Source organism: Neophocaena asiaeorientalis, unplaced genomic scaffold (assembly GCF_003031525.2).
Source record: "Neophocaena asiaeorientalis asiaeorientalis breed wild unplaced genomic scaffold, Neophocaena_asiaeorientalis_V1.1 scaffold18, whole genome shotgun sequence".
Classification (NCBI taxonomy): domain Eukaryota; kingdom Metazoa; phylum Chordata; class Mammalia; order Artiodactyla; family Phocoenidae; genus Neophocaena; species Neophocaena asiaeorientalis.
This window is the reverse complement of record NW_020172444.1, coordinates 1,617,104-1,629,482: the sequence shown is the minus strand read 5'-3', so window position 1 is coordinate 1,629,482 and position 12,379 is coordinate 1,617,104. Positions and strand designations below refer to the sequence as shown.

Genomic DNA, 12,379 nt, shown 5'->3' with positions numbered 1-12,379 from the left:
TGTTTAATCTCAGGTCCACAGGGTGTGTCTAGGGCTAGTAAAAGGGCCAGTGGGACTCTCTTCCCTTCCTGGGGTTCCTAAAGTTCTCTCTTATATTTGTTCAGCTGCTTCTTCTACACAGTTCACTGAAGTGCTGGGGAGCAACAAGCAGGGGCAGCCTGAATGGGGAGTTGCCTTTGCCCAAAACTAAATGCAAATTACATGGAACTGGGGTTCTTCTCCAGACCAAGATGGATTCCCCACAAAGAGGCTCCCTGAGCCAGAATAAGGGTGAGAAGCCTCAGCATCTAGTCTCTCCCAGGACCTATAGTTGCCTCTAAATATTTACAGCAAGGTGTCCCTCCATTCAGTATTTGTCTGCATTTTCTATTCTTCTTCATTTCCCAAAATCTTTTCCAGAGCAAGCGATTATATCTTTTGCTTCCTTTCTTGGCATAGAAGCAGAAGACAAGGTGAGCATATGCTCAATAAACATGTCTCAGATTTGACTATGGCTTGGAAATGGCATGCAGCAGATTCTGTGGCCTTCCCATTAGATGCTTTAGTTAAGAAGGTAGATATTAATTGCTACTTGGGGTACAAAATTTTGGCCACTTTGGAAGATAGCAACACAATTACTTCATACGATGAGGGTCCTACATTTCTCTGAAATCACTGAACAGATATGATCATTTTATAGGGTATATTTCTCTCACCATCAAAGAGGAATTTTCTCATTATTTCCAATACTCATTTTCCCCTAAATGGTCTTGTTTCAAATGGTTTTTTAATAACATCAGGGAAAGATCAAATTGCAATGACATGTCTGGTCTATTTTAATTAGACTTTTCACTCTATATGTCTTTAAGAGAAATACCATCTGAACAGAGATCCTAGGGTTTAATTGATTTTCATCTTCACAAAATTGTGTCTGTGTGTGTCTAGGGGATAAGGGGCAGAAACCAGTATCTCTGCTGCTTGAAAGTAAAAATTCAAGTTAGACTAAGTCAACTGATTCAGAGAACAAAAGGGAAGGATTTTTTTGTTTGTTTTTTGAGCACTAAAAGGTGGCTCCCATAGAGGTTCAAGGAAGTTCCCTGTCCATGTAAAATGAGGGCCAAATACTGAAAGACAGCTAGAGAAAAAAGGCATCACAAGGGAACATTATTAATCTGAAGGCATGCTGTGATGAAGATATTTCATTTTGTGGCTTTATTATATTTTTCAAGACCATTATCAGATTCTTAAAAGAACCAGTATAAACAGTCTGCATAAAATATCCAGCAGTTTTCTGAACACCAATAATGTGTAATAATCATATATCTACAAGTAGCCAAACATTCCTATTGCATTTATCAAATATATATTTATTCAATTGCTATAAATTTCAATTAAATGGGGGAAGTATATGAACAAATTCATTGAAAGGGGCAAATGTATCTCCTCTTTTCTCATCATCATCTGTGATTTAGTAGAGAAAGGAATAGCTATGTGAGAGTAGAAAGAAATGCATATGTATTGCAGAAATGAGCATGGGTTTTTTTTTTCCCTTGAAGGACAAAGTTCTTATATACAGTATTTCCATTAGCCTTGCCCTCCTCAGAATTCCCACCTTAAATGTGTGCTGATGATGGGCAAGACATCTTAGAGATAGGGGTTAGATGTGTGTGGGATAATAAGTGTGGTTTCCTTGCTCTTTGTAACAAGCGGTAAAATTCCAGCCTGGGATCTCCAAAACTTCAGGGAGTCCTTTACTGGACCGTTAACTCTTCAGTTGCCAGTAGCCCCAAAGCCCCAATTTCTCTGTGTTGCCAAGACCTTTAAAGTTTCCCTCAGACAAATATGATTCCTGCCCCAAAAGTCACATTTAAAAATTTTAACAATGGGAGATTGGGATCGACATATATACACTACTATGTATAAAATAGATAAGTAATGAGAACCTACTGTATAGCACAGGGAACTCTACTCAATGCTCTGTGGTGACCTAAATGGGAAGGGAATCTAAAAAAGAGGGGATATATGTATATGTATAACTGATTCACATTTCTGTACAGCAGAAACTAACACAACATTGTAAAGCAACTATACTCCAATACAAATTAATTTATAAAATAAAATAAAATAAAAATTTAACAAAGTAACATTTACCTTTGCATTTGTATCCTTGCTTGATTATGCCCCAGAGCTGTAACAAAAGACAAAGTAATGTCAGGGAATCTGGAGAGAAATCTGGAAAGAAAACAAGGCCACAGAGAAGGAAGTCCTGGGAAGCGTGATGCCTGGTAGAGCACAAACAGGATGTAGCTGCTCCTGACACCCTTCCTGTCAGATAGAAGGACCCTCTCCCAGCCCACGGCAGCTGGGGCAATAACAGGAGTTTTGCTTCCCTTTTCTTTCTGGGAGCCAAACGGGAGCTGGGATGGGAAACTGACGTTGGTGCATTTATTGGACTTTGGCATAATGCGCTCTCAGCAAAACGCACAGGGAGACTCTGTCACTCTGCCTTTGATAGCCCCTGGCTCCCTCTGCTTTTTTTGAAAATCACACTAGCTGCTCTTGGCGCCCCCTACGGTAAATTAAGCGACCGAAGCAATGCATCCCACTAAAGCGTTTGGATTTTGCTTGATTCTCTTCTGAGAAGCATTTCTACCTTGAAAGAATACAGAAGAGGAAAAGATTTTGCATTTGTTTGTGTATTTATTCTCTGCATTTGCTGTGTGTTTGGCCTGTGCTGGGGCTGTGGGAGATGCAGAAAAGGCTCAGATTCTGCCAACCAAGTAAGGAGTAGGATGTAGGAAGTGACGAGAGTCTCAGGAGAGATGTGAGGGCCTACAGTTTAACAAGGGAGTGTTTGCCCAGGCGGTTCAGGGGCATCATCCTGGTGGTGGTGTCTTCACAAACCCCTGCCACACTGTAATCCCTGTGAAGAGGGGGACTTCCCACATCCTTTTCCAGGCCTCCTGCAGCTCTTGCATGTGGGAACCAGGGGCATCAGGAACACACAGTGCTGATGAATTAAACGGGCTGAGCTCAAGTTGGAGAAGCTCCATTTCTACACTTTGAGTGGTTAGGCTAAGTGGCTGATATCTACCTAATAAAATAATTTTGAAAGAAAGAGGGCTGGTGGGCTACTGGCATTGATGGGAGTGTTGTTCACAATGTGTTATAGCAGAACAATGCCCTGAGTGTGGGCATCATGGCCCTAGGAGAGTAGCTACTGATGTGAAGGGATTCAAGGCTTTGGGAAAGTTGCTCCTTACTCTCTTTCTGACAAGGAAATTCCATCAGTGGAGAGTGATTCCTTTGAGCCTTAAAAGTTATTTGGTCCTTCAGAAAACATTATTAAGATGCAAATGTCTCTTGGGACAGGGCAACACTTTGCCTTGGAGACAGGAAGGATTATTAAGACAACTAACTGGAAGCGAGGCCTCAGGTGCCTAGGATGACTGGAAAAGGGATGGGGAGGCGTCAGTACAGAAAAGGAAAGTGGGTGGGTAGGCCAATCACATCTGTCAGAGCTATAAGGATCTTTACGATAATCCAGTTTGCTTCCCTTTTATAAAAGGTGAGTGTGATGATGCAGGAAGTTAAATAATTTGCAAGGTCCCACATCTGGGAAACTTTGTAGTGATGAGAAATCGTTTCCTCACAGAGCCCTTGGTAATAGTAATAACAAAAATAACAATGATAGCTAACATTTAATGAACTCTTGCTATGTGAAAGGCACAGTTTTAAGCTATGTGTAGCAAGTCATTTTTTAAATTAATTAATTAATTAATTAATATATTTTTGGCTGCGTTGGGTCCTCGTTGCTGCACGCAGTCTTTCTCTAGTTGTGGCAAGCGGGGACTACTCTTCGTTGCGGTGCACGGGCTTCTCATTGTGGTGGCTTCCCTTGTTGCAGAGCATGGGCTCTAGAGTGCAGGCTTCAGTAATTGTGGCACGTGGGCTCAGTAGTTGTGGCTCGCGTGCTCCAGAGCGCAGGGTCAGTAGTTGTGGCGCATGGGCTTAGTTGCTCCGTGGCATGTGGAATCTTCCCGGACCAGGGATCGAACCCATGTCCCCTGCATTGGCAGGCGGATTCTTAACCACTGCACCACCAGGGAAGTCCCATGTAGCAATTCATTTAATGCTCACAATATCCTTATGAGATAGGTAATAATAATTTTCTCATTTTTACAGATGAGGAGACTAAGCTACAGAGAGGTGAAGTCATTTGGCAAGATCTCATAGCTAGTAAGTAGGAAAAGAAGAATGTGAAGAGTATGTTACTTCAGGGAAAGGGAGGAAGCCATTGCTCCTGGGAGTTTTGTGTGTGATCAGAACAAAAGCCGCTGATCTAGGACGAGAAAGGATAAGGTTTAAGAAGCATCCAAATCTCTGGCTATGGCACGTTATTAGCATAGCTGCAGAAACTGCTGAAGAAGATGAAGTCAAGCATGAGTCCCATGAGGCAGGCAAGTCAGGGCGTTGCTTGCTAATGCTTACTTAAGAAGCAGGGGGTCTTCCCTGATGGCGCAGTGGTTGAGAGTCCACCTGCCGATGCAGTTCGTGCCCCGGTCCGGGAAGATCCCACATGCCGCGGATCGGCTGGGCCCGTGAGCCATGGCAGCTAAGCCTGTGCTCCGCAGCGGGACAGGCCACTACAGTGAGAGGCCCGCGTACCGCAAAAAAAAAAGAAGCAGGAGACAACACGAGGCACGAAGAGGCTCTGGGTCAGCGTGCCAGCCAAGGACAGGAGAGGGTACTTCCCACAGTCTCTGATTTAGAGACCTGAGGCTGCTGTAAGACTTGGAGTGACTGTGGTGGGAGGAGCACTCGACTGGGAGTAAGGAGAACTAAACATGAGTCATGGTTCTGCTGCTAGTGATCCATGTGACCTTAGGGAAGTCACTTAACTTCTCCAGAGCTCAAAATAAGGGAATTAGCAAAATTCTTTCAGCTCTGGAATTCTAATTCTAAAATCAATGTATTTCAAGCAGTGTCTATTTGTCTTCCTTACCCTTAAAATGGAATTTATTTCAAAAGCAGGTGGTCCAAGCACTAAAATATAGTTCCTTCTATTCCCCCACAGTTCCTTTCAATGACCCAGCTAGAGCATGGTATTTATAAATCCCTTTGAAAACCAAAGAGCTTTTTAAAAAAGGTGTGTGAGTAAAGATCAATTCAAATTATAGCAAGGAAATTAAGTATATTTTGAAAAATAAAAAGGGATATTAAAACTCTGAATTAGTTAATTTCAATAAAACTCCAAAAGCATAAAGGAACACTAAAAAAAGAGAAAGATTCACTCTGAGCTCTGTGGTATGCAACATGTCTGATATCATTTAATACCACAACAACATGGCAGGTAAGTCTTAACCCCCTCTTACAGATAGGAAAACAGCGACTCAAAGATGATCAATGATTTGGTCAAGGACATAGATTAATAAGGGGCAGAATTGAGATTCAAAGTCAGAGTTCTGGACTCCAAGTCCAGAGCTTTCGACCTGATCACAGCTGCATCAAAAACCTAGCGCCAGCAAATCCGCTCTGATGAGTTGGGGAGGGAAGTGTGTGGAAGCTCCCAAGAAAGCCTACCTTGCTGCTTCTATAGAACCAGAGCCTCCATGGAAGGGAGAGACATCCAGAAGGACTGGAGAGCAGAGACAAGACCTTGAGATTTGATAAGGACCTACCAACTCTCACACCACACCATGGGTCAGATGTCTCAGCCTGACTTCTGGCTGTGCCAGGCCAGGGCCAAACAGATTCCCTGGGCCTCACTCTGCAGGAGAGAGTTACACATGCCTCCGTACCACCTGAGCATTTTTCAGGTCTAGATACAGGCAAAAATTCCCATCAGAAGAGAGATACATGAAGAAGGAAAAGTATTTGTTTGATGATAAAATGGCCAGGTGATGCAATCCCAGTGGTGTAGCTGGTAGGAGAACCTGTCCTTCCCTGGGGTGGGCTAAGAGAGCTGGTTAGGCTGCCTTGCCCCTTGATCACAGCAGCTACTATGATCATGGGGGGCCATCTTTGAGGTAACCACTGCCTCTAATTTACCTGTTCTCAGGGTGTGTGCTTGAATTCAAACGCCTGCCCTTTCGCTCCCCAAAGCCAGTTATTCAAGACTGAAAGCGAAAAATGTAATTTAATGGGAGTGTATATGATATCAGCTACGAATTCCATACGGGTCCACAGGGGGACATGACTGCTGAATGAAGCTAACAAAACTGAGCTGGCATCTGGACAAATGCTACTCACCTGGCTGCTGGGCTACCCTTGTGTAGAGTACTACATTTTCCATCTTACATTACTTGGATATCAACTAGAAGATGTTCAGAGCTCGAGGGTCTTTGTTTAACACCAGGGCCAAACATGACCTTAGTTGCTAAAGGATCATCAGATGTGGGGAAGCGAGGTGTACAACCTTCATTTGTTGCAGTGGTGTAGGTAGAGCCAGAACACTAGAGTTTGAGTCCCGGCTCTAGTCATTACTGGCTGTGAAATCCTGGGAAACTTGAGTTATCCTCTCTGGACCTCTCTACATTCATATGCAAATGCGGAGAGTAAAAGGCCCACCTTATGGGCTAGTTATGAGGATTAATTACACTAATCCCTCAGGAAATATTTTATTACTGTCAAATGCCGAGTAAATGTTATTTATTATTATAACCATCTTCTCTTCGAAAAGATTTTTTTTCCTTTCTGAGTTATGAGTTATGGAGCCATATCATGATAGATTTCTAGTGACTGACACCATATGAAACAAGGACTGAGAGGAACTGGCTATAATAAATATACCACTTAATCGCACTCAGTGATGGATGCCATGGCTTATTGGGCAGAACTTTTCCCTGGCAGGTATTAACAGACAAACTGCTCTCCTGAGTTAATACGCTTCACCAACCTTCCCTGTCTTCTCCAGCCCTGCATTCCTAGAAAGAACATAGCTAAATCTGCAGATCTTGCTTTTGTTTTTAATTGAATGTTTAATTTCAGGGAGCCATCATGTTTTACTTTGGATCTAAGGCAGACAATGGACTCTGTTCATGTATCATTTTCCCACATTCTCAGAATACTGCACAAATCACTACATAGAAGAGAAAGCAATGGAAAACAGACTTACAAATCCTGCACAGTGTTCACAGAAGGTTGGCTTGAGATAGGTCATCTCCTGAAAATTATGGACAAATCCCGGTCCCATTTTACAGTGTAGTTGGGACTTAGCTCTCAGGAAGTAAGCCATCATTTCATCCTTACTAATTAGACCATCCCTGTGAAGAGAATCAAAGAAGAGAGGGATCTTTGAATACCATGTTGCTAAGTAGTTGCCACACTTAAATCACTCACCTCCCAAACCTTTCTGGACAAAAGCGGAGGGTGGGGGGTGGGGAATGTTCACTTTCCTGTCACATCTGAAAAGAGAGAAACTCAAAGGACAGCTTTCAGTGTCAAAGGCTTTCTTAGCAAGCAGAAGATATGTGTGTGTGCGTGTGTGTGTGTGTGTGTGTGTGTGTGGCTTGTGCACTGCAGCACAGAAAGTCTTCTTCATTACCAAGTAGTAGCTTCCAGAAAGACATCTCCTTTCTAGCCTTTGCCTCACAATAGAGTTTGCAAGGATCAGGTTGCTGGAGAAAGGCAGAAAACTGTGAAAACTGGACCAACCATTCTCATATTCATTCTGCCTGATGTCATCCAGGCCACTACCATTGGTAATCTTTTCATTCATGTCTTACTGGCTCACAGATCATTCACTAGAGTGATTCTCCCAGATCTTCTCCACATAGAAACTCTGGTTGCATCTACCACCACACACCCTGACTTCTTGGTTACCAAAAAAGATCAAATCCATTGGTGTAAGGGAGCTGCATATTGCCTTCTCTCCATACCCTTCCATGCCAGTTCAGAATTCCTTTATATCTCGTCAGTCCTCTCTTGGGGTCATTCTCCCCTCCCCCACTCTCCAGCCTCTCCAGGACCATGTTTCTCCTGCTGCATCTTGTCACCCACTCTTTCCTCTGTTTACAAATACACTCAGGACTTCCCCTCCTTACAAATGTCTTTCCTCAATCCTGCCTCCATTTCCAACATTTGTCTTTTCCCTTTTTCTTCTCTTACTCCTGCAGTTTTCAAGAAGAGTACTCGTTAGACATTTTTTCCATTTCTTTCAATTATTCCTTCCTCCATATAATCAGGTTTCTAACCCACCATTCTACTGAAACTGTCACAGTGACATCCTCAGCGGCCTTTTCTCATTCCTTGAACTTGACCTCCTGGCAGCATGTGACATGGGACAGGTTTCCTCCTTTTTGACACTCCCTCCTCCACAGTCCCCTGTGATTCCATGTAGCCCTGGTTTCCCTCCTGCCTCTTATGTGCCCCCTTTGCCAGCTCTTCTGCAGGATCCATGTCTTCCTTTCAGTTGCTGCACGTGGGGAGAGGAGTCCCTGAAGCTGCATTCCTTGCGTCCCCGTGCTCATGTTCCTCTAAACTTTCCCATCAGACTGTGCTCACACTCCTGGAACTCCAGCTAACACGACTGGGCTGAAGACCTAACAATCTACATCTCTTGCCCTAACCGTTCTACTGAATCTTGGCGCCATATCTTTGACAACTTGTTAGAATCTTCTCCTGGATGGTCCATTCTTCTCTCAAAATCAACATATCTAAGCCTGTCTGACAAAAGAAATCATGTAAGCTATGAATACTTTAAACCTTCATTTTTAGGGGAAAAAAGTTTTCTTAGAAAAAAAATATATCTGCTGGGACACTCTCTGTTCCAAACAAGAACCGGCAGAGAAACAAAATGAAGACTGGGAAGTGATTTTAAGTTCATGTTCTACGAACATGTCACTGACAGAAACAAACTGAGGGAAGAAGTGGGTAGTTAGTGGGAAGTAAGTTTTATAAAATAAAACTTAAGTTTTATTTTATAAAGGAAGTGTATGTTTCTAATAACTTAATTTTATTTTGAACGTATTCTCTGTTATACAATGAAGATGGATTAAGGTTTTAAGACGTTTATGATAAAGTACCAAGGCTTTAATTTTCGTTTAATTCTCACACCTACAAAAATATTAGAGAATTTTAATGTGATATAACTTGGACATTTAACCAATATAAAATCCAGCATTTCATTACAGATGATTTTTAAACTAGGAACTGATCTCACATAACTAAAAATGAAGTGATAAAATTATTAATGCCAGGGTTTCTTGGCAAATTTTTTTTTAATCATTATATTTTTTTAATGATCCAGGTTTTAGCCTCTGAAGTTATTTAATCTCCCATGAATCATATGAAGCTAAAGAGAAATATATTTTTTCCTTTGTTTCTCAAGACAACCTCTGAACTAGCAAAGGAAAAAACAAAGCATAAACACTTCTTGGCTATCTGCAGCCATCACCTGCTCTCCTGAAGATCGTAAGTAATGTAAAAAAAGATCTTACTTACTTGATGACTTTTAAGATTGCCCCCGGTGCACTGATGCTGAGGACTCCACCATGCTAGATCTAACTATATTTAGTCTCTATTCTTTTTTGATGGAGGTTTTGGGGTTGATGAACTAGCTAAGTTGCAGCAGTAATATCGGAAATGGAGAGCTGGGCTAATTTGTAAGTGAGCACTTGTACTTAACACCGATGATGTGGTCTGCCCTGTGATTCCATCCAGCCAGTCATGTTTGTGGACACCAAGAAAAAAATCAGTGAAAAAACACCTTAGACACCTTTCATCAATACACTAGGATCAACTCTGTCAAGGCATAAATTAAAGGTTTCCCTGCTCTTCTTTCGTAGTAATTTTCTGCTTCGGGACAGTTGCATTACAATAAAACAAAATTAAACTTACTGATCTTTGTCCAGCACACAAAAGGAATCCAAGAAGGGAAAATTGGCAGCTATACTTTCAAAGTCCTCTTGGGAGATGTACCCGTCCTGGTCATGGTCATAATTTCTAAACACAGACTGTAAAGGAAAGGCAAATATTTATTGAATGACTATTTACGAATCAGCCTCTGAATTGTTACTGGGAAAGCAATGATAACTAGCATATTATTCTTTCTATCAAGGAGCTTGGAATCTAGTGGGAGATAACAAAATTGAGATGCCTTTATGGTATAATGAGATAAGTGCAACGCTGAGGATAAAGACAGAGTGCTGGGGGAGTGGGGAAGGGAGATTTTAAAATGTTTCCTGGAGAAAGCAAGGTCTCAACTGAGACCTCAGGGTTGAGTAGGAGCAAGGCTTGGTGAATTCACAAATCCCAGTACCATGACAATAGAAAATGAAACTTTAAAATGTTAAATTATCTCAAAAATCAAAGAATACATTTAACGTAACTGCAGTCAAAATCCCGGTGGGAATTTGTTTGAAATGAACAAATTGATTCTAAAGTTCCTATAGAAGTGAACATGTTGAGAATAACCTAAAATTGTTTGTTTAAGGTGAGGAGTAATGATCTCAGGCAAGGGAAACAAAAGCAAAATCAAACAACTGGGACTATATCAAACTAAAAAGCTTTTGCACAGGGAAGGAAACTATCAACAAAATGAAAAGGCCACCTACTGAATAGCAGAAGATACTTGCAAATGATATCTCTGATAAGGGGATAATATTCAAAATATACAAAGAACTCATACAACTCAATATCAAAAAACAAACAACCCAATTAAAAAATAGGTAGAGGACCTGAATAAACATTTTTCCAAAGAAGACTTACAGATGGCCAACAGACACATGAAAAGATGTTCAACATCACTTATCACTCATCTCAGGGAAATGCAAATCAAAACCACACAGAGATACCACCTCACACCTGTCAAAATGGCTACGATCAAAAAGACAACAAATAACAAGTGTTGGTGAGGGTGAGGAGAAAAGGGCACCCTCATGTACTGTTGTTGGGATTACAAATTGGTGCTGCTACTATGGAAAACAGTATAGAAGTTCCTCAAAAAATTAAAAACAGAGCTATCATACAATCCAGTAATTCCACTTCTGGGTATTTTTTCCAAAGAAATCAAAAACACTAATTTGAAAGATATATACATCCCTGTGTTCATTCCAGCGTTATTTACAATAGCCAAGATATGGAAGCAACCTAAGTGTTCATCAATAGATGAATAGATAAAGATGTGGTATATAAATAAAATGGAATATGACTCAGCCATAAAAAAGAATGAAATCTTGCCATTTTTTGACAACATAGATAGACCTTAGGGTATTACTCTAAGTGAAATAAGTCAGGCGGAGAAAGACAAATATCATAGGATTTCACTTGTATGTGGGATCTAAAAAACAAATGAACAAACAAAAATAAACCAGAAACAGATTCATAGATACAGAGAACAAACACGTGGTTGCCAGAGGTGAGAGGAGTGGGAGGATGAATGAATAGGTGAGGGAAATTAAGAGGTGCAAACTTCCAGTTATAAAATAAACGAGTCACGGGATGGAAAGTACAGCATGGGTAATATAGTCAGTAATATTTTAATATCATTGTATGGTGACAGATGGTAACTAGACTTATTGTGGTGATCATTTTGTAATGTGTAGGAATATTGAATCACTATGTTGTGCACCTAGAACATCTAGAAGGTCAGTTATATTTCAACTAAAACAATGACGGGTAATGAGGGGCAATGTGCCCTATCAGAAATCAAAGATACATTAGTCAAAACAACATGGTATTGCAACTTACTGTAGAGAGTACAGTCCAGAAACAGATCCATATGTATGTAAGAATTCAGAATATCCAAAAGTATCTATTCAAATCCATAGGGAAATTATGGGTTATCTAATAATTGCTGTTGAGTTAAATGGCTGATAATCTTATAAAATAAATTGCCCCCAAACTAAATTCCAGATGCCTTAAATATTTTAATGTAAAAATTAAGTTATAAAAAACCAAAGGTAAATAGATAAAAATATTTTTCATGTTTTATTATCTTTGAGTAGGAAAGACCTTTCTTAGGACGACATCCAAGTCAGAGGTCATAAACAAAAGTATTTCATTACAATAAAATGCAAAATATCTGAATCAAAAAAACTCAATTAACAAATTTAAATATAAACGACAGAGAAAATAATTTGCAACACTTATGAGAGGACACAAAAGGAAAACAGAGGATCACCAAAGTAAAAATACAAATGGACAATACATTCATGGAAAGACATTCAATTCTGCTAGTAATTATGGAAATACTAATGAAACTTTTTTTTTACCTCTCAAATTGGAAAACATTAAAACAATTGATAATTTCCTAGGGTTATGAGAAAATAGGCACTCTCTTATCAAGTTGGTAAAGCAAATAGCCACAATCTTTCTGGAGGACAATCAGTGCTTACTCTGACACAGCAATTCCACTTCTAGGAATTGTTCTAAGGAAATAACTGAACAAGCTTTCTCA

The 12,379-nt window shown here is 40.5% G+C and overlaps 1 protein-coding gene across 5 annotated transcripts in view; it reads right to left on the bottom strand.

Moving 5' to 3' along the window:
• RASGRP3 (RAS guanyl releasing protein 3) overlaps positions 1–12,379 on the bottom strand; it is a 100,816-nt gene that overhangs the window by 3,052 nt on the left and 85,385 nt on the right. For all 5 annotated transcript variants that reach the window (XM_024732291.1, XM_024732300.1, XM_024732282.1 and 2 more), the window contains 3 exons: positions 9,820–9,935; positions 7,097–7,244; positions 2,131–2,167 (listed from right to left, as the gene is read on the bottom strand). In XM_024732291.1, the coding sequence (XP_024588059.1) occupies positions 2,131–2,167; positions 7,097–7,244; positions 9,820–9,935 (301 nt within the window). The remainder of the gene's footprint in view (positions 1–2,130; positions 2,168–7,096; positions 7,245–9,819; positions 9,936–12,379) is intronic.